At 48.9% G+C, this 22,182-nt stretch overlaps 1 protein-coding gene across 2 annotated transcripts in view; it reads left to right on the forward strand.

Annotated features, from left to right (window-relative positions):
- Window positions 1-21,566, forward strand: part of ppp1r17 (protein phosphatase 1 regulatory subunit 17) — a 190,713-nt gene extending 169,147 nt beyond the window's left edge. For both annotated transcript variants that reach the window (XM_072467368.1, XM_072467369.1), the window contains exon 4: window positions 21,245-21,566. In XM_072467368.1, coding sequence (XP_072323469.1) covers window positions 21,245-21,306 — 62 coding nt within the window. In that variant the 3' untranslated portion in view covers window positions 21,307-21,566. The remainder of the gene's footprint in view (window positions 1-21,244) is intronic.
- Window positions 21,567-22,182: the final 616 nt, after the last annotated feature.

Genomic DNA, 22,182 nt, shown 5'->3' on the forward strand with positions numbered 1-22,182 from the left:
TCTCACGCGACAGGCGTTCGCGGCTGGTGGGCAACATGAGTCGGCTGAGGGTGTCCTGGTACAGCATCTTGGTTGCTGGACGATGTTCCAACATGTATTCATACGCTTCCAGGTGCAGCGCCCAACGCCGAATGCGGATGGACGCCACGGGGAAGGGGGCGACTCTGTCCTCCTCAAAACATTGCTGACATGGGCTTGTGGTCCATGTAAGCCGTAAATGTATGCCCATAGATGTACTGGTGGAGTCGCTTCACCCTGAAGAGTAACGCCAAACCTTCCTTTTCGATATGTGCATAGTTCCGCTCTGCCGCTGCCAGGGTGCGTGAAGCAAATGCAATGGGCCGCTCAGTTCCGTCATCCATTTGGTAGCCCCGATGTCATAACAACAAGAGCTTGGACGAGCCAAATGATCAGCAGATGCGAAAATGATCGCTACTGCTTCACCTCGTCGAAAGTTATCTGTTGCAGTGGGTCCAAAACCATTGTTGGCCCTTCTTTATTTTTAATTTTAAAAATTTTTTTTGTAATTCTAAGCAATTTTATTGAGGTATTTTTGGCATATTAAACAATGACATTGTATAGCACTGTACAAAAAGAAAAGCAAATAACGCACAGCACACACCACAACTCCATTCTCGCAAGGACCTGCCTAAACCAGCCCCTACTCTACTCTATCCTGGCCCACCTCCCGCTGACGATTAATTCTCCGTGAAGAAGTCAATGAATGGCTGCCACCTCCGGGCGAACCCCGATAGTGAACCTCTCAAGGTGAACTTAACCTTCTCTAGACCGAGATAGCTCGCCATGTCCGATAGCCATACTTCGGTCTTCAGGATCTTTGAGTCCCTCCATGCCAACAGTATTCGTCGCCGGGCTACCAGGGAAGCAAAGGCCAAAACATCGGCCTCCCTCTCCTCCTAGACTCCAGGGTCCTCCGACACCCCAAAGATTGCCACCTCAGGACTCATTACCACCCCAGTTTTCAAAACCCAGGACATGATGTCCACGAATCCCTGCCAGTACCCCTGAGTTTAGGGCACGACCAGAACATGTGCACGTGATTAGCCGGCCCACTGGCACATCTGGCACACTTGTCTTCCAGCCCGAAAAATTTACTCATCCGGGCCACCGTCATGTGGGCCCGGTGCACGACCTTAAACTGGATCAGACTGAGCCTGGCGCATGTTGCGGTCGTGTTTACTCTGCCCAGAGCTTCTGCCCAAATACCGTCCTCCATCTCCCCCCCGAGCTCCTCTTCCCACTTAAGCTTCAGGTCCTCAGTTTGTGTATCCTCTGCTCCCAATAGTTCCTTGTAAATATCTGAGACTCTACCCTCACCTAACTCTCCCCTCGATACTACCCTGTCCTGCCTCCCCTTTGGGGGGAGGTGTGGGAAGGACAGCACCAGCCTGCGCACGAAATCCCGCACCTGTAAGTATCTAAAGTCATTCCCTCCCGCCAGCCCAGATTTCTCCTCCAACCCCCGCTTGCTCAGGAAGCTCCCTTCCAAGAACAGATCTCCCACCCTCGCAATCCCGCCCTCCACCACAGTCATTCATGTTTCCCGGGGCAAATCAGTGATTGACGCAGATTGGGGTCCACACCGATGCTCTCACTTCCGCTATATGCCTCCTCCACTGGCCCCAGATCCGAAGAGACGCTACCACTATAGGGCTGGTGGAGTACCACGCCGGCGGGAGCAACAGAGGCGCCATAACCAGGGCTGGTAAACTGGTGCCCCTGCACGAAGCAGCCTCCATTCGCTCCCAAACTGACCCCGTACCCACCATCCATTTCCTTATCATCGCTATGTTGGCCGCCCAGTTCAGCAGCTCCAGTCCCCTTCCACTCTGTTCCTTTCAAGTATCACCTTCCTCACCCACAGGGACTTCCCCGCCCAGACAAATCCTAGGATAATTTTATTCAGCCTCTTAAAGAAGGATCTCGGGAGAATCGTCATCTTAACAGTCTGCACCCTCCCCGCTAGTGACAGTGGGAGCGCATCCCAACTCCAAACCTCCTCCCTCACTCGTTCCACCAGTCGGGATAGGTTGAGCTTATGCAACTTGCCCCAGTTCCGTGCCACCTGTATCCCCAAGTATCTGACGCTTTCTCGTACCAGCCTGAACAGCAACCCCTTCAGCCTACTCTCCTGCCCTCTCGCCTGAATTACGAACAACTCGCTCTTAGCCATGTTCAATTTATATCCTGAAAACCGGCCAAATTCCCTCAGGGTTTCCATGATACCGTCCATCCCCGCCATTGGGTCCGATACGTATAACAACAGGTCATCCGCGTATAATGAGACTTTATGTTCCACTCCCCCCCCCCCCGGACCAGCCCTTTCCAGTCCCTTGAAGCTCTCAGAGCAATTGCGAGGGGCTCTATGGCCAGCGCGAACAGCAGTGGGGAGAGAGGACTGCGGTGCAGTCTGAAGTAATCTGATGTTGTCCTGTTCATCCTTACACTAGCCTCTGGGGCCTGATATAACAGCCTAACGCAGTCAATGAACCCCTCCCCGAACCCAAACCGTCCCAGCACCTCCCACAGATGGTCCCACTCAACCCGGTCAAAAGCCTTTTCCGCATCCATTGCTACCACTATCTCTGCCTCCCTGCTCTCCGGGGGCATCATAATCACATTAAGCAGCCTTCTTAGATTGGCCACCAGTTGCCTACCCTTTATGAACCCGATTTGGTCCTCCGCAATTATGTCCGGTACACAGTCCTCAATTCTAGCCACCAAGATCTTGGCCAGTAACTTAGCGTCTACGTTGATCAAAGATATTGGACTGTAAGACCCACAAGCCTCCGGGTCTTTATCCCATTTCAGAATAAGTGAAATAGTGGCCTGCGACATCATCAGGGGGAGAACCCCTCTGTCTCTTGCCTCGTTTTTTAACCCTGACCAGCACCGGCCCCACTATCTTGGCAAACTTTTTATAAAACTCCACCGGTACCCATCCGGCCCCGGGGCTTTACCCGACTGCATGACCTTCAGGCCCCCCAATACCTCTTCGATCCTGACCAGGGCCCCCAGTCCGTCCACCAAACCCCTACCCACTCTTGGGAAGGTCAGTCCATCCAGGAATCGCCTCATCCCCTCCGGTCCCCTGGGGGGTTCCGAAGTGTACAGCTTACTATAAAAGTCCCTAAACACCTTGTTCAGCCCTGCCAGGTCCCCCGCCAGATTTCCCTCCCCATCCGCTATCCTTCCTATCTCCCTAGCCGCTTCTCTAATCCTTAGTTGTTGCACGAGCATTCTGCTGGCCTTCTCTCCATGCTCATATATTGCGCCTTTTGCCTTTCAAAGCTGCTGTACGGCCTTGCCTGTAGTCAGCACTGTCAAAGTCAATATTTTCCCGCTTCTGTGGTAGAAAAATTCAACACACTCGTTAAGACAGAATAACAAGCTTTATTTTCGAAAACAACTGCTTGCAGTAATGGCTGAAACTTGAAGTCAGAGAGCAGTCAACAAAACTGCTCAGTCTGTCACAAGTTCCGCACTATTCACGGAGAATTAGATCAATATTTATACAGTAACTTTATCAAGATTATGTGACAACAGTATGGTCAGGAGTTTGATCAGAAATACAAACGGAAACAAAGACCAGACCATCTTTGGTCATATCACTCATACCATTATTTAGTCCTCGGAGGGAACATTGAAAGGTCAGAATAGACTTGTTTCTTCCTGAACTTATCTTTGTTTTAAATTCCTACGGCCCTGGGTTATGACGAGTTAGTTTTATCAGGAGTTGCCGAGGTCCGGTGTTTTGGAATGGCTCGACCTTCGCTGATCTTTTCAGACTTCAAGTTATGCAGAGTTGGCCTACGGCCATACTAGTCTGAATAGTTAGGGCAGTATTCTTTACCTGGGCCTGGGGAGCTGGAATGAGTAGTTTCAGTCTTTCTGGTATTGTATCAAACCTTTTGACCAGTCTTCCCATTGACCAGTTTTCCCATCATGCCATTACTTAATTCGTACCATATCACATTCCCTCCTTTTGTCATATCATGACAACTAGTTAAATAGGTATATCCATGACTCGTTTGAAAATGCATTTATACAAGCAATCCTATCCCTAGTAGAATTAGGAGTAGTAGAATGAAGGCATTAAAGACCCAATCAAATAATCCGTGACCCAACCATCCTAGCCAACCCGGCGGGTTATAGTCATGAAATTCACTGCCAATCTCTTGAATTTGAGTAGCCTGTCTCTTAATATGGTCGGCCAGGTTAGTGATATTTTCAGAGCCATCTGGAATATAAGTACAGCATTCTTGACCTATGATAGCGCACGTTCCTCCCTGCGAGGCTAACAGATAATCCAAAGCCAGTTGATTTTGTAATGCCACTGTCCGGACAGCTACTAGCTCAGCTGAGACCTCAGCCAGTGCCTGACCAGTTTCCCTGGCTTCTGCTGCCGTTACGTTCGCCAGTTGTTCCAATGCTGTGGCCATGTGGATCAGTTCGTGGGATGCCTTGCTCGTTCCGTACAAGGGAAAGGCCATCATAAAGAACTGTTCCGTTTTAGAAATAGTCCTTTTTGCTCACGGGGGGGAGTGCTTTCGGGTGGGTAGGTGACGCATTTGAGGTACAACATATCCCAAAAAGCAGGATCCTGTCCAATCAATGGGGAGCCATGGATATGCTTTAGTGCCGCATATGAAATAGGTTCCATTATAGGCCATAAAATCATCAGCTGATGTCATCCAGGGGATTGGGGATGTCTGTTCCCATGAAATGTTAGAGGTTATATTCCATACCTTGGACCAATCACAGTTAAACATGCCCTTGTGGGATATGCCTGGTACCGGTCCTTGCCAGTCAACTGTAAGGTTGCACCTACTTTGCCCCATTAACTTTCCTTTCCTTGATTTATTAAAACACATGGAACCTTGAACATTATACGAGTGGACAGTGAGGGAGGGTGGAGTCAAGGCATGATTATAGGTAGGTTGATACGAAGTATGTAGATGTATCCAACTTGAACGTCCTTCAAGTTTGACGGAAGTTGGTGTAGTCAGCAGTACGAGGAAGGGTCCGCTCCAGCGTTGTCCTAGTTTCTTTCTGTCCCAGTTTTTCACCAACACGTGGTCTCTGGGTTTGATCACTGGATATCGAGGAACGGCTGTCCCTGCCGTTACTGGGAGATGTGCCTGTTTTACCTGTGAGTGGAGAAACTTCAGAGAAAGTGTTAATTGCTTCAAATAGTTCTGCATTTGTTCCCCCATCATGTGGAGGTCTACTCCCTCTAGGGAGTTTTCATGGGCATCCCAGGGAGTCCTCATTGGCCGACCATAGACTATCTCTGCAGCTGACAGTCCGGTCCGCGAATGGGGAGTCACTCGCATGTGAAACAGTGCCAAGGGTAATACTTTTAGCCAATTTAACCCAGTTTCTTCAGTTAATTTAGATAATTTTTCTTTTAAAGTCCCGTTGGCTCTTTCCACAATTCCTGCAGCCTGCGGGTGATACGCGCAGTGCAGTTGCTGTTTAATTACGAGTGCTTCGCACAATTCAGTATTGATCCGAGCTACAAAATGTGGTCCATTGTCTGAGCTCACCATTTTGGGTAGCCTAAAATGAGGAATGACTTCCGTTAACAACAACTTCACCACTGTACGTGCCGTACAATTAGTGGTGGGGAAGGCTTCAATCCATTTACTAAACACATCGATTATTACTAAACAATATTTATAGCACTGTGCTTTTGGCAATTCGATAAAATCAAGCTGTATACAGGCAAAAGGGCCATCTGGCAAGGGAGTGGTTCCTGGAGGGCATTTAATGCCTTTACCCTTATTATGTTTCATGCAAATGACGCATTGATCCAGCCGTGTTTGCGCTGCTGATTTCAAATCTGGGTGCCACCAAGTTTTCAGGAGTAGCTGTACCATTCCCTCCTTGCCAAGATGGGTACAAGAATACAAATAATCAATAAGTACCGGCAATAAAGAATTCGGAATACAAACTTGACCAACGGGAGTAAGCCAGAGGTCTCGTGTCAAGGAGTGTGAACACCCCATTGACTTCCATAGTGTGCGCTCGGAATCAGAGGCGTCCCTCTGTAAATTTTGAACTTCAGTTATGTCTGGCATGCCCTTCGTTCCTAATGCAGGTACCTGGTTTAGAGCCTGATTAGCCTCACTGGGAACAATCAGAGAGGCTGATATAGCCGCAGCCTTAGCAGCCGAATCAGCACGGGCATTTCCTAATTGAACAGGAGTGTCCCCCTTTGTGCGCGCAGCACAATTAATAACTGCCAATTGATTAGGAAGCTGAATAGCATCGAGGAGATTTTTAATCCAAAGAGCATTTTAAATGGGAGCTCCCGCAGAGGTGAGAAAGCCTCGCTGTTGCCAGAGGCGACCGAAATCATGGGTCATGCCAAAGGCATACCTAGAATGAGTGTAAACATTAGTACTTTTATCTGTGGCCAAAATACATGCTCGAGTAAGGGCAAATAGCTCGGCTTTTTGCGCAGAGACAGGGGTCTCGAAGGCTGCTGCTTCCTGCACGTCAGTGTCGGTTACCACGGCATATCCCGACTGTGGGGTGCCAGTGAGAGAAATGGAGGAACTGCCATCAACATAAAAAATTAGATCTGGATTATCAATAGGCCGGTCCGTTAAATCCGGGCGAGGCGCGGTAAGGAAGTGATTCCGAAGCAAACAATCGTGTGGCGGGTCCGCAAGGTTATCGGGGGGCTGTTCGAGGAACACAGCAGGATTTAAGGTAGAACAGTAATGAAAAGAGAGGTAGGGGTATTGCAATAGTGAAACCTCATAGCGGCTCAAGCGGGCATGAGTCAGATGCTGGGTTTGCTGATGAGACGTTAGGAGAGCCACAATAGAGTGCGAGGTATGCACTTGTACTGGCTGGTGAAGGGTCAGATTAGAGGCCGTAAGAATTTGGGTGCAGGGAGGTAGACCGCAAGCTACAGGACCAATTTTGTAGAATAGTAGGCGACCGGGCGACGTCGGTCACCGTGTTCTTGTGTTAGAACACCAGTGGCACATTCAACAAGAACATTACCGTACAACTGAAAGGGTCTGTCATACATAGGTTGTCCTAGAGCTGGGGCGGTAGCCAGGGCATTTTTGAGAGTAACAAAAGATTGTTTTGCTGAATCAGGAAGTTCAAACTTAAGAGGAGCATTTTGACAGGAGTACAGAGTTATGTCTTTAGTATGGACAGTGACATTCGGAATCCATTGTCTGCAAAAGTTCACCAATCCTAAAAAGGCTCGCACCTGCTTGGGCGACGTAGGAAATATCATAGAATTTACAGTGCAGAAGGAGGCCATTCGGCCCATCGAGTCTGCACCGGCTCTTGGAAAGAGCACCCTACCCAAGGTCAACACCTCCACCCTATCCCCATAACCCAGTAACCCCACCCGACACTAAGGACAATTTAGCAAGGCCAATCCACCTAACCTGCACATCTTTGGACTGTGGGAGGAAACCGGAGCACCCGGAGGAAACCCACGCACACACGGGGAGGATGTGCAGACTCCGCACAGACAGTGACCCAAGCCGGAATCGAACCTGGGACCCTGGAGCTGTGAAGCAATTGTGCTAACCACTATACTACCGTGCTGCCCACTGGGGTCTGCAGTATAGGAGTAATGCGTTCCTGAGTAAGGGAGCAATCCGTAGCACTTATTAGGGCACCCAAAAATTTGACCTTCCGTTGGCCTTTATGAACTTTAGCAGGCGGGATCACATATCCCCATGAATGGAGACGGATGAGCAGGTAAATGAAAATCGCTTATTGTCACAAGTAGGCTTCAATGAAGTTACTGTGAAAAGCCCCTAGTCGCCACATTCCGGCGCCTGTTCGGGGAGGCTGGTACGGGGATTGAACCGTGCTGCTGGCCTGCCTTGGTCTGCTTTAAAAGCCAGCGATTTAACCCAGTGAGCTAAACCAGCCCCATGTCACGTTGGTTAGCGTTGAAGTCAGGGCTGGCAAGGAGTAAGTCATCAACCTATTGGATGATGGTGGAGCCACCAGGAGTTGATAATGTCACTAACTGGGAGTGCAATGCTTGTGAGAAAAGGTTGGAGAATGAATGAAGCCCTGTGGGAGCCTTGTCCAAGTGTATTGGCTGCCCTTAAACGTAAAGGCAAACAAATACTGTGATTCGGGGCGAGGGGTATCGCAAAAAAGGCATGTTGTAAATCAACAAGGGTGAAAACAGTCGCTTCTGGTGGGACATTACAAACAAAGAACAAAGAAATGTACAGCACAGGAACAGGCCCTTCGGCCCTCCAAGCCCGTGCCGACCATACTGCCCGACTAAACTACAATCTTCTAAAAGAACAAAGAAATGTGAAACTAAGGATTGTCGCCGGGTTTGGGACAATAGGATGTAAGGGTTCCACTATCTGATTAATACGTCGGAGGTCTTGGACCAAACGCTATTCGGATGGTCTTCCTATCTTAGGAACTGGAAGAATCGGGGTGTTACAGGGCGATTGGCATGGTACCACAATTCCCTGTTGAAGGAATGATTGAATCATGACCGAGACTCCTTCTTCAGTCTCGGGGCGCAAAGGGTACTGTGAAATCGAGGGCAAGGGCATGTTAAGTTTAACTTTAATAACAACGGGAGGGACATTAGTGAGACCACTTTGAGTTTGGAGTCCGCCCATAAATCTGTGGGTAGTTCAGAAGTCATTGATTGGACTGAACGATGATGATGGTGCCAATGAGGACAAATGGGCATTGAAAATATTCTAAAGTGCCTGCGGGTAGGATTTGACTTCCATTAAAGAAAGGATCAGCTTGTCCTCGCAGTGCAGCTGCCAGAAATCCCAAGGACTTGGCACTGTAGCCTTCGTTCACAGAAAGGGTCACGTGGGGTGACACAAGTCCCGACTGACGCCAGGGACCATGGGATAAATTGACAAGAAAGGCAGACCCTTCTTTTCCCTTAGCGAGGCCAACAAAGGAAACTGGTTGTAGAGAACTGAGGGCGTCTTGGTAAATGTTCTCCAAATCAGGCGGGCATCCTGATCGTATGATCGTAGCAAAGAGTGACATGTGGATCGGGAATATCTAAGGGAGGTGAAAAGTGTGAGGGATCAAAATCAACCGCCCATCACTGTGGAGTAGTGAAAAGGGGAAAATTTGGAAGCTGGGCCTGCGGGATAGCTGATATAGTAATGCCGTTATCAAGGCAAACAATGTCCACCTGCAAGGGGCACAGCAAGTCACGTCCGGCCAGGTTGACACCGAGGACGCGGGCAACTGTGAAACGGATGCAACATTCCCGGCCCTCAAATTGAACAGAGAGCGGTTTCGTAAGCGGATAAACAGAACCTTCCCCCATGAAACCAGCAAGTTCCACATGCTTACCAGAAAGGGAAAAGCAATGTTTCTGAATTAATGTCCAGTCTAGCGTAGAATGAGTAGCCCCGGTGTCAATCAGGAAGGGGATAGGCACGCCCTCTATGTAAATCGTAGCGGTGGGCTCGTCAGAGTGGTCTGTTGAGAGGACCGGAAAGTTCGATCTGGCTAGTCAGTAGGGGTTAGAGGTTGTGAAGGGTGTCTGCCGATGGGGTTGAAATCTACCTTGTCGTCGGGGTGCTGGACAATCCCTAGCGTAGTGGCCTGTACGTTGACAGTTGAAGCAAGTGATATTATATTTGGCAGGAGGACGACGCGGAGGAGCGCTGTCGAAATCCTCCATGTGTGGAGTGAAGGGGTAAGGAGCCTGTGAGCGGTAACCAAATTCAGGACGGTCCGTGCAATCTGGGCGATAGTAACGTGAATCTGTCTGAGAGTTCTGAACTTTAGGAGCTCTTCTTTGAGAGGGACGTTGGATGAATTCGGATTTAATTTTGGGCGAAGTGTCTTTGTAACAGGTCTCACGGTTGCGGCCATTGCTCCAATAATAGAACACAGCACGTTTCATTTGAGGTTTAGAATTGTCAGACCAGTCCATGTTATTAGTTTTAATACTGGATGCTACACGGTCAGGCAAAACCTGCATTAATAGTGCATTAAATTGGGGAGAATGTGTTCCTACATTGAAAGCAATGCCCAAGGAGTAAAGAGTGTACACGCCACAAAAGCAGTCAAAGAATTCTGGACCATCTTCCTTGGAAGTGGGGGTACATTCAAGGAGTTTGGCGATGTCAACGGGTTTACGGAGAGCCCGTTTTAGTGCAGGGAACATTAAAGTACGCTGATCGTCCTCCGTTTGGTGTGCGGCGCTGAAGGCCGTCCACGTGTCCCCATGAAGTCTTAATTAATTTTTCCATCTTTCCCCTAATTCTGGGGGAAGGGATGAATAAATCAGTGAATATTGATCACGTGCGGTAGCACCGTACATGGTCGCAGTTCTCCTCAAAAACTCAGTGAACCCCTCTGGGTCCTCTTTGCAGGAGGGACATTGGGCCATGATCAAACATAGCTCATGGGGTTTAAAAGCCTGCCACACCTCAATGAATGGGTCATCATTATCACCAGCGTGGGGGTTAATAACACTCCTAATGGGATAATTTGCAGTGGGAGGTGGTGGCAGAAAAGCTTCCTCCTCCTTAGGTTGGAGTGATAAATCAAGAAAAGCCTGATTAACAGAGGTGAAGGGTTGTTCCATATTAATGGCTTGCGTATGTGACCGAGTGCGTGTTGCTACGGGGGATGCGTTAGCAGGAGTTTCATTGGCAGTGGGACCATAAGGGGGAGTCTGGAATTGGGACGGTGGAATTGTAGAGTCAGGATGTGCAGGATGAGGGTGGGGTCCAGAGGTTAAATCCTCCTCCTCTTCTGTATCGCCTGAATAGGGAAACATCGGCATGCCAGAACAACTGGGAGGATCCTCCTTTCGTTTAATTTGATTGGCTAGTCCTCTTTGCCTATTGGTTGGAGATTTTTTATTTTCGCCTTGTTGTTTATGCTTTCTATCCCCAAAGTTCACATTCCAATTTTAAAGTCTCCCAATTTTTTGCTTTACCATCCACACAATCATCAATCCCTTTTCTACGGGCGTTATCTCTCCAACTCGTTAATAGTGATTGTTCATGGCGCTTACTGGATTGTTTTTTTCCACTCTGCCAAATGATTTTCTCAGCAGAAATGCAATTATCGTAGTTCCAAGTGCCCCCTAGTGGCCAAGTATCATTACCCAATTTATTGTTCAGCGCTGCAGAAAATCTTCGTAAATTACGTTCATGAGAAGGGTTTTCAGAGCACATGAAGAATTGCCCCCGGTTTTGTCTAAGCTCTGCCCCATAATGTCAATGAAATGTGCCCCTGGCAATCAAAAAAAATCCCTGGTACCAAAGTGTACAGAGGTCCCTGACCCAAATGTAAAGCTGTAAATAAGCAAGAGGTCCCTGACCTAAGGCTAACCACAATTGGGGTCCCTGACCCGCAGTACTCTACTAACAGTTTAATAAGTACAATTTAGATTCGAGCACCGTCACCTGCTTAGTTACTTCCGTCAGGGATGAGGGGTTGAACCACTAATCCGAGAGAGAGAGAGAGACCAAGGTTAATCTTACCTTGTGCCGGCGTCTGTCTCTTTCCTCCGGGTCTGGCTCGATCACTTCTTCAGTCCCCCACGGAATTCACTCAGGATATTGGTAACTGCTCGCTTGCGCCAAATGTCAAAGTCAATATTTTCCCGCTTCTGTGGTAGAAAAATTCAACACACTCGTTAAGACAGAATAACAAGCTTTAGTTTCGAAACAACTGCTTGCAGTAATGGCTGAAACGTGAAGTCAGAGGGCAGTCAAAAAAACTGCTCAGCCTGTCACAAGTTCCGCGCTTTTCATGGAGAATTAGCTCAATATTTATACATTAACTTTATCAAGATTATGTGACAACAGTATGGTCAGGGGTTTGATCGGAAATACAAACGGAAGCAAAGACCAGACCATGTTTGGTCATATCACTCATACCATTATTTAGTCCTCGGAGGGAACATTGAAAGGTCAAAATAGACTTGTTTCTTCCTGAACTTATCTTTGTTTTAAATTCCTACGGCCCTGGGTTATGACGAGTTAGTTTTATCAGGAGTTGCCGAGGTCCGGTGTTTTGGAATGGCTTGACCTTCGCTGATCTTTTCAGACTTCAAGTTATGCAGAGTTGACCTACGGCCATACTAGTCTGAAAATAGTTAGGGCAACATTCTTTACCTGGGCCTGGGGAGCTGGAATGAGGAGTTTCAGTCTTTCTGGTATTGTATCAAACCTTTTGACCAGTCTTCCCATTGACCAGTTTTCCCATCATGCCATTACTTAATTCGTACCATATCACAGCACCCCGAACTCGGCCTGCAGCCTCTGTCATTTCCTGAGTAACTCTGGCCTCGGGGACCCCGCGTAGCTCCTGTCCATCTGTAAAATTTCCTTAACCAGTCGGTCCGTTTCTGCTCTATCTGTCCTGTCCCTATGACCCCGGATTGAGATCAGCTCCCCTCTCACCACTGCCTTCAGTGCCTCCCAGAGCACCGCTGCTGAGACTTCTCTGGTATCATTTACCTGCAGGTAATTCTGCATGCAACTCCTGAGTCTCTCACACACCGCCTCGTCCGCTAGCAATCCAACTTCCAGCCTACATTGTGGGCGCTGAAAAATATCCTGACAAATCTGTCGATCTACCCAGTGCGGAGCATGGTCCGATATGGCAATTGCCGAATATTCTGCCCTCACCATCCCGGCCAGCAAGTCCCTACTCATGACAAAGAAATCAATTCGGGAATACACCTTGTGTACGTGGGAGTAGTACGAAAACTCCCTCGCTGATGGCTGGCTAAATCTCCATGGATCAGCTCCCCCCATTTGCTCCATGAACCCACTCAGTTCCTTTGCCATCGCTAGCAACCTGCCCGATCCAGACTCGGGTCCAGGACTGTGTTAAAGTCCCCACCCATGATCAGTTTGCGCAAGTCCAAGTCGGGGATCTTCCCTAGCAACCTCCTGATAAAATCCGCATCGTCCCAATTACGGGCATACACACTAACCAAGACTACTCTCACCCCTTCGAGCTTACCCCTAACCATAACAAAACTGCCGCCCCCATCCACAACTGTACCCTCTGCCTCAAATTGAACCCTTTTATTAATCAGGATCGCAACCCCCTAGTCTTAGTGTCGAGCCCCGAATGAAGGACCTGACTAACCCAGCCCTTCCTTAGCCTAACCTGGTCTGCCACTTTCAGGTGCGTCTCCTGCAGCATGACTACATCCGCCTCCAGAACCCGCAAATGCGCGAATACACGTGCCCTCTTCACTGGCCCGTTTAGCCCTCTAACATTCCAGGTGATCAGCCTGGTTGGGGGGCACTTCGCCCCACCCCCCTATGCCGATCAGCCATCCCCTTTCCTAGGCTTACCCCCCAGCCATGTGTCACGCATCCTCTGGCCCGCCCATGACCCCCTCACTGTTGCCATGTCCAATTTCCATCCTCGTCAGCAAATCAACTCCCCCCTCCCCACCGCCGTGCCACCCCCCCCGCCCCCCCCCCCCCCCCCCCCAGCAACACCATCCTATCACCTAACCCCTGCTCTAATCTAACTATATGAACACTCCACACCTGGCTTCCATTGACTAGCCCACCCAGCTAGCCTGGTGGCTCCCAGCTTCGGCGTCAGCACGTCCCTCACCCATTGTTCCCTATCTCCCCTCCCCCTGGCCCATCCATACCACTTCCCCAAACCAGCACTGTTTAAACAAAAACTCTATACAAGTCAGAAACATCCCCAACAATAGTGCAATTTAAATCAAACAGATAGAGATAAGAAGTACCAGGCACTCTCAGCCCTTCCCCTCCACACACAGAAAAAGATTGCAAAAAATTCCCCCGAAACCCCAATCATAACCGCACCTTTTTAACTATTTTCTTTTTTATATTTTCCCCCACCAAAACTCCAAACAAACAAGAAACCCAAAGAAAACGTTCAAGGAAACCACAAAAAAGAACAGGAAAAACACATCGCAACCAAATACATCAACCTAAAATGGTCGAAAAAACTAAAAGAACGGACCCAAGCATGCAGGCATCTCTCACAGCGAGAGAGAAACAAAATAGACTTAAAAGCTCTACCATGAGTCCAAGAGTCGTCAGCTCAGTGCCAGCCTTGCTTCTTAACAAAGTCCATCGCCTCCTCGGGTTCCTCAAAATAGTGGCGCTGACTCTCATACGTAACCCACAGTCGCGCTGGAAAAAGCAGCCTGAACTTCACCTTGTTCTTATGCAAAATCTCCTTCAGCTGCCTGTAGCACCCCCCACCCCCACCCCCTCCTGGCCAGCTCAGTACTCAGGTCTTGGTAAACACGCAGGGTGCTATTGTCCCAAGTACAGCTTTGTGTGCTCTTGGCCCACTGCAGAACCCGCTCCTTGTCCAAGTACCTGTGGAACCGGACCACCATCGCTCGTGCGGGACACCCTCATCGCGGCTGCCTCACCTGCACTCTGTGTGCATTGTCCACCACTGGCGTGCGAGGGAACACCTCATTCCCCAGCAGCTTCTGAAACATACCCTCCACCTACGCGGCAGCACCCAGCCCCTCAGCCCCCTCCGGGATGCCAACGATTCTTATATCCTGCCGACGAGATCTGTTATCCAGGTCCTCCAGCCTTTCCAGGAGCATTTTTTGCTGATCCCTCAACCTCCGAATTTCCACGTCCACCACCGTTTGAAAGTCGGCCTGCTCCTCCACCGTCTTCTCCAGCTTTTGGAGCTTCTCAGCCTGATCATCCAGCCTTTATTCCAATCTGTCAATCGACTTCTGGAGCGGCTCCAAATTATCGCGTTTCAGAGCTAAACAGCCCTCCTACATGGCCTGTAGCAGCTGCTCCATTGTAGGCTGGGCTTCGGCATCTTGCTCTGGACATCGGCCATATTGGTCTCTCTCACAGCCACCATTGTGCCCTTGCTTGACCACTTCTTCTGCTGTTTACGGTCCCTCTGGCTTCTTAAGTCCATACAACTCTGTATGGATTCAGCGCCTGAGTACTATTGCTTTCCAGTTCCACGCTCAAAAGCGCAAAAAAGTCGGGGGAAAAGGTTCAAAAGTCCGACTGAAACAGGAGCCACCAAATGTGCGACTTACTCCCTCATAGCCACCACTGGAAGTGTTGGCCCTTCTTTATTAACAGATACAGTGGACCAACACTGCCAAATTTGGAATGAACTTGCCGTAATAGTTGATTAGGCCCAAGAAAAAGCGGCGTTCCGCCGGATTGCTCGAACCTTTTCTTCCACTGAGTGCAAGTGTTACGGGCCAGGGTTTAGAGAACCCCAAAGTGTATCATGGAGTTCACCTGACCCATCACTTTTAACAGATTTTGGTTATGGGGAACACAAGGGCCCACTTTACAGGTGTGATGCAACAGAGAACTAAAAGTATTTTTAAACAAAAAAAACAATGATTGTTCTATGAATTCAATGAACATTTTTAAACACACAGTAAACATCTTAGCAGCTATGAACTAAAATACTCCCCCCAAAGAATACAGTACTCTATAAGTAACCCTTAATCTTTCCTTGCAACATCCATTAGACAAATACCCTCTTCAACACAGACATGAGGTTTAATTTCTCTACTGAGAGCAGTTATCACTTTTAGATTAGCAAGTGATTTGAAGACATTCCTTTCATACAGAGAGAGACCAGAATTACACCTGGTTTCTCTGCATGCAGCTCCCAATCTGCAAAACAAAACTACACCTTGTAGCTGACAGCCCAAAGCGAAAGTAAAACAGACAGACAGCCCAGCTCCACCCACACTCTGACTTCACTGCAGCTATTTGATAAACACCCATTTCTTACAGGTACATCCACTACAGCTATTTGTTAAACACCCATTTATTAAAGGTACTCCCACATGACACAGAACATTCTGGTCCACCTTGTAACCTAAGTAGACCACTTCTTTTGTGTGAAATACATACTTTTCATGCTGTAGGCGCACCCTGACTGCCTTGGAACAACATAGTATATCCTCTAGGTTCTTCATGTGTTCCTGGTCGGACAAACCGGTGATCAACACATTGTCCAGGTAAACTGCTACCTGCGGCAATCCTTGGAGAATGTTCTCCATTACTCGCTGAAAAATGGCACATGTGGAGATACTCAAAAGGCAACCGAGTTTACTCATACAGACCCCTGTGTGTATTGATGGTCACTTAATTCCATGAGGCTGGGTCCAAAACTAATTGTAGATAAGCGTGAATCATGTCGATCTTGGTGAAGGTATGCCCTCCGCTGAGCCGTGCATATAGGTCTTCATTCCTGGGCACCAGGTAACAGTCCAAACCGGACGCCCAATTAATCGTCATCTTATAATCCACACAGAGGTGGACAGAGCCATCAGGCTTCATGACTGACACAACTGTCGTAGGCCAATCCGTGAACAGCACCGGGCGATGATCCCCAATTCTGCAATCCATCTTAGGCTTCATTGTGTAGAGGATGGGATGGGCCTGAAAATACCGTGACTAGGCCTCGAGGTTCAGCAAAATCCTGGCGGAGGCCCTGTGGATGGTATCTAGTCTGTCTTGAAAGACGCCCGGAAAGCTTGCCAACACCATGTCTGGCCCACCGGGGTACCTGCGGGACACCTGTTGTAAATCCAACCGGAGACGCTTCACCCAATCCCGCCCAACCAAGCTGGGGCTCGAACCTTTCACTAGCATCAATGGTAGGTTCAATAACTGTGTCCCAAATTCCATGGGGACTTCCAAGATGCCCGCGATGTCCAAGAGTTTCCCTGTCAATTTTGCCAGCCTTGCGCTGTTGTCCCGCAATACCAAGCCATAGATGCCCGAGTGGACTCAGTCATAAGTGTGGCAGCTGATTGCTGAGACCGCTGCTCTGGTATCGAGCTCCATCTGGGTAGGGAGCCCGTTGATCTGGACCATCACTCGGATGGGTGCCACCCGTGGTGCCGAGATACAATACAGAGGTGGGCTTCCCTCCTGGTCTTCCACAAAATGGGTCCGTCCCCTGGGACAGTCATCAGGGGTGCAGCGGCGTGCTTCCCCACTGGCGTCCATTTCGCCAGCTCCTCCAGTGACTGGCGAGTCCATCTCACAGAGTGTTGGGGTGCTGGGGGGTCTCACCGGGAAAATGCTGGTCCTGGCCTCGAAGATGTCCCCAATGGCGGAAGTCCTGAACTACAACACAGGGCGAGGGCGTTCTGTGTCCAGCTGGGTGCCCTAGGCCGAAGGCAGCCATTCCACGAAGCTCCTGGATACCGTGCTTTGCGCCTTCCCAGGACAAGGTCATTTTGGTTGCCTTCTTCAAAATGAGATGCGTTTCCCCCAGAAAGCGTTCTTGGGTCGGCGCTTCATGGATCCCACAGACCAACTGGCGTCTGAGTGCCTGGGATATGATTGGGCCGAACTCTCAGAACTCGGTGAGTTTTCATAATTGGGTGACCGTGTGAAAACGTAAACGGCAGACTATCAGTGGCAGCTTAGGATCAAAATGGTTAATAAATTACCTCCGCAAACTGATGGGTTTTGGGTGAGTCCGGCAAGTTAAAGTCTTGATGATACTGTAGGTGTCTGCCCACCGACTGTGAGGAGTCACCGTTTGTCACCAACAATGTTGTTGAGCCGAAAGAAGTAGTACATTCACTCGATATATTGGGTCCAGTCATCCCTCTCGGTGTCGAAAGCCTCTAACATTCCGATATAGTGGCATACACGCAGCCTGGATGGAAGCCTCCTGAGACCTAGTCACAGTGGGCCTGGTCAGGAAAAATTGGCATCCTCTGCAGCTCCACTTTGCCCTCATTGCCAGTGTAAAGTTCCAGGCGAGTGACCAAACGGAAGCGATGACTATAAGAAAAATATTACACTACACCTCCTACACTCAGAAGGATCTCACTTGGGCCAAGGTATTTATGTCCCCTGGATTAAGGGGATGGCTCTGCCCCCTCATCTAGGGAGAACATACTCCGGTAAGCACAGGGAGGTTCCATTGGTGTGGCCATTAACATTCTTCGCATGTGTTCCTGCAGGAGAGAAAGTCCCAGGCAGTAGGGAAAGGGCATGGACCAGTGATGGCATTCTGATTATCACTATCCTAACTCCAATGGGGGAGGAGCCGCTCGAGCTTACAGAATAACGGGGCGGCTCTAGTTTGGATGCTGAGGCCAAATTTCAATCAGAGGAGGATGAGTGACCTTAGAAATGACCATGTGAGTAAGTATCAGAGTAGTCTGGTGGAGAGCATGCAAATAATCATCCCTGAATGTGGAGCCACTTGGGATCTTGCTTCTGCAAAGTCCAAAAGTGTGATCCCGCTGTGGCTTTGTTGTCAGGACTGGCTACAGTTCCTTGACCTGAGGCTAAAAGGGCCTGAGCTCAAGCTGCAGGCTTCTGGCTGGTCACAGCTTTGTTCTGGACTCTAGTGCTGGGGCCCCTTAAATATGCCAGCAGCACCTGCTTCCACATCAGATGCTGACACAGCTGTCACCTTGCCCCACTTCTAGAAGCTGTGTGGTCAGGGATCATGAGGAGGCAGTGATGCAGTGGCATTGTCATTGGCTACTAATTCAAATGCTCGGGTCAATAGTCCTCCCCCCGAAAATCGGCATACTCATGGAGTACGCGGCGCCGAGTATCCACTGCCTCAGGCCATTGCCTGAGGCCCGCCATGCGATGCTCCGTTGCCGACCAGCCGAATTCCCGACTGCGTGGCTTACGTGTGCTCACACTGTCCAGGATCCTCGCATGGCAGCTGCGGACTCAATCCGGAGCTGCCACAGTCTGGGGGAGGGCTGATTGGCGGGAAGGGGGGGTTTCATTCGGAGCTGGGGGCAATTTGGGCGGGGGGTCCGGGGCGCGCGAGCGGTCAATGCGGGGTACTACCTGGCCGGTCCAGGTCCGCAGGCTGAGTCAGCCATGCGCTTGGGCGGCCTCTGACCCGGAAGTGCTGGGGGCTGTATCAGCAGCAAGAGCTGTGAGCTCTACGACAGCTCCCTGCTAGCCCCCAGCAAAACGGGTAATCTGTGGCCTTTTGTTGCCAGTTTTCCTGACATAAAAGACCACCATTTTCACAATGGCCTGGGGACTTAGGCCCCAAAACGGAGATTCCAGCCCATGGTTTCCTTGATTTCTCCTTTAACTAATTGACAAGTAAAAGCTTCATCAGCTGGATCAATTTTCGAGTCATGGAGTCAGTTAAGGCACAGAAGGAGGTCATTTAGTCCATCAAGTATCTGCCAGTTGTCCATTGAATAATCCAGTCAGTCCCACTCACCCTGTTCGATTCCCGTAGCCTTGCAGATTCATTTCCTACAACTGCCCATCTAATCATTTTACAATCATTGGTTGTTTCTGCCTCCCCCTGCATCTATGTGCCCTAGTCCTTCTACCATCATGATAAATAAATAAATAGATTATGTTTCATAAATAGATGTATTGAGAACAAAAGCAATGAATTATGCTGAAGCTTTGGACCCGATTCTCCCCCAAAATTTCAAAGTTAATTTGTGGTGGGTTTTTCAGGGAGTCTCCCGCCGCTATTCAATGACACTTATCACTTTTTTGGGGCCCGCTGGAGCTTCTCACCGGTTTAGCCCACACTTCGAATTTTGTTTAGCGTTGGGGGGGCTGAACTCAGAGATCGGGCCGCCATTTTGAAAGGGTGTCCCGATCTCTAGGTGAGCTTGTGGGTCACCCCCACCCATGGGCAATGTCATCCCCCCCACACATATTGACACTACCCCACACCTTCCAAGTGAACACACCCCATTATGGGGTCCCTGGCGGTCCCCCCTCTTCAGCAGCCCCCCCCCCCCCCCTCCTCCTCAGCCTCCTTACAGCAACCCTTCCTTCTCGGACACACACCCAACCTCCCGGAGGCACCTACTTACCTGCCCTGCACCCCTGCACTCCCCCTCCACCCTCATTTCATAGGCATGGCCCCCTTGCCCCTAGGCAGTGCCACCCTGGCTCTTGGGCACCCTTGCACTCTCACCCTGGCAGTGTTCCTGCTGGCTTGGCAGTGCATCCGGGCACGTCGGGAGTGCAAGGGGCCCACGTTCCAGGGGGAGGACCAGGGAGCCACCCTGCAATCACCCTGACCACTCTGGGGTCTCTGCTGGCCCAGGAGATAATTGTGTTGGCCCCCGGGTGATGTTTTGCCTGGTCCACGTTTGTGTGGACCCGCACTGATTGCCGCCCGGCTGCAGCCTCGGCGGGGAGGCCGAAGAATCGAGGGAGGCCACTGGATCCTACTTCTGCGAGCATCATTCGGTGCCGCCCATTTGGGGCGGGGTTCCGACTCCAACGTCTTGCGGGGCATCATAGAATCTCGCAAGGCGCTGAGGATGTCGGGGGCTCGCTGCAAGCCTCCCCGGCATTCTCCGGCCGTGTTGCGCTCAAGTGAGAGCCCAACGTGGCCGGAGATTCTCGCCCTTTATAAATCTTTGGTTATTGCGGCCAGTTCTGTCATCCCACTTTTGGAAGAATGGGAAGGTCCATGAGGGGATGTTAAAGAAATTTACCAGAATGGTTCCAGTGATGAGAAATTTTAGCTACACGGTTGGACAAATTGGGAGTTATTCTCCTTGGACCAAAGGAGATTGGAGCCAGATTAAATTGATGCGTACAAGATTTTGACAGGTTTGGATCAAGCAGACAATTGTAACTAAGTATGCAGAGAAATTTCTCAAATGTGAACCAGGAATCTTAATCCCATAAGTACCATGATATAAAGAAATCAAGGCTCATTTAAAATGGAAGAAAAGTTGAAGATTAAAACAGGAAGTGAAAAGGATGTTTAACCATTACGGTTGAGCATCATTGGCTCTGTCAGCTCACTGGAATTTGTAAAAACCCTCACCTCACACTATCGCTAGAAACTCTCCCAGCTCCAAGCCTCAGCCTGTGCCCTTTGAACTTACAGATGTAATACCCCTTGATAGGTGAGAGAACCTTTCAGTATCTTGACGCTACTCCCGACAATTCAAATGTGAACCTCCTGTACTATGAACCTCCAAGAGGGAATCCCCAGCACATCATTGGGGGATCCCCAAAATCCAACACTGGAGAGCCAGGTGGTTACAGGCCATAACATGAGGCATAAAGCCATAAAACGATAGTGGTGTTGCCAATTAGTGCACTAATTATTAGATACGTGACTTCTGCTGTCTTCCATGAAATAACAAAGGATTGATCACACTTGGAGCTTGTCTAATGCACATTTCTTCATCTGACTTTCTTTGCTTCAGGATGACTGAAACTGTTTTAATTGTGTTCCATTCCAGGTGTAAAAATAATGAAAAAGGAGAAGCGGGCAGTGTTTGCAGAAGATGATGAAAAGGATTGAAACAAATTGATTACTTAATCGTTTTACAACAGAGACGAGTCATTAGTTCTCTTTTAATTTCCTCTTCTGTATGTATTTTGTTGCCTGCTCTACTAAATACATATTAATGCATAAATGTATTCTGATTCAAGTAAATGGATAAATGTTGTTGAAGTCAATTGGAAAAGTGAATGGTCATAGCTATAATTGGTTTACGATTCCTGTTACACCATTATTATTTTATGTATTAATCATCAAATTAAAAAAAATAGACTCTGTAATGCCTTGGCGATTGAGTCATTTGACACATTGGCATAAATTATTTCCTCCTGACATTGAGTGAACCCATGTCAGGAGGTCCAAAATGGAGGCATGCGGATTTGCAATTTCAAAATTACCTGCTGGTTCCCACTGGACATCATTTTCCTCAGGGTGGGAAACATTGTGATTTGCAACCTGATGCAAATGGAAAGTGACATCAGGTCCAATCATTATTTAAATTCCTGCTGCAAATGTGAGTTTTGTGAGTCCCTGAAGTTTGTGTGAACTATGCCAGGTAAGTCAATTTGTGAACCTGCTGAGAGGTTTGGAATCGTGGGTAAGGAAATTTTGAAAGTTCTTGCCAACTTCAAATGTCATAACAATGTTGAATGTTGTATATAAATGGGTCAGCTAGATACATGGATTTGTAAAGTTCAGAGAGCTTTTCAGACTTTGAAAAAAATGATGCCATTGCAAGACCTCTCCGATTGAAACTCCATTGAGACTTTGCAAAAAATGGAGCAGATGGCTGGACACCTGGTCAAGTGATTTTACGTAATTCATTGGTCTCTTTAGGGACTGTTTATTCAGTTGCGTAATCTTATTTTGAACATATGGTTGAGTTCCAAGCCCCAC

The sequence above is a fragment of the Scyliorhinus torazame genome, chromosome 11 (assembly GCF_047496885.1).
Source record: "Scyliorhinus torazame isolate Kashiwa2021f chromosome 11, sScyTor2.1, whole genome shotgun sequence".
NCBI lineage: Eukaryota > Metazoa > Chordata > Chondrichthyes > Carcharhiniformes > Scyliorhinidae > Scyliorhinus > Scyliorhinus torazame.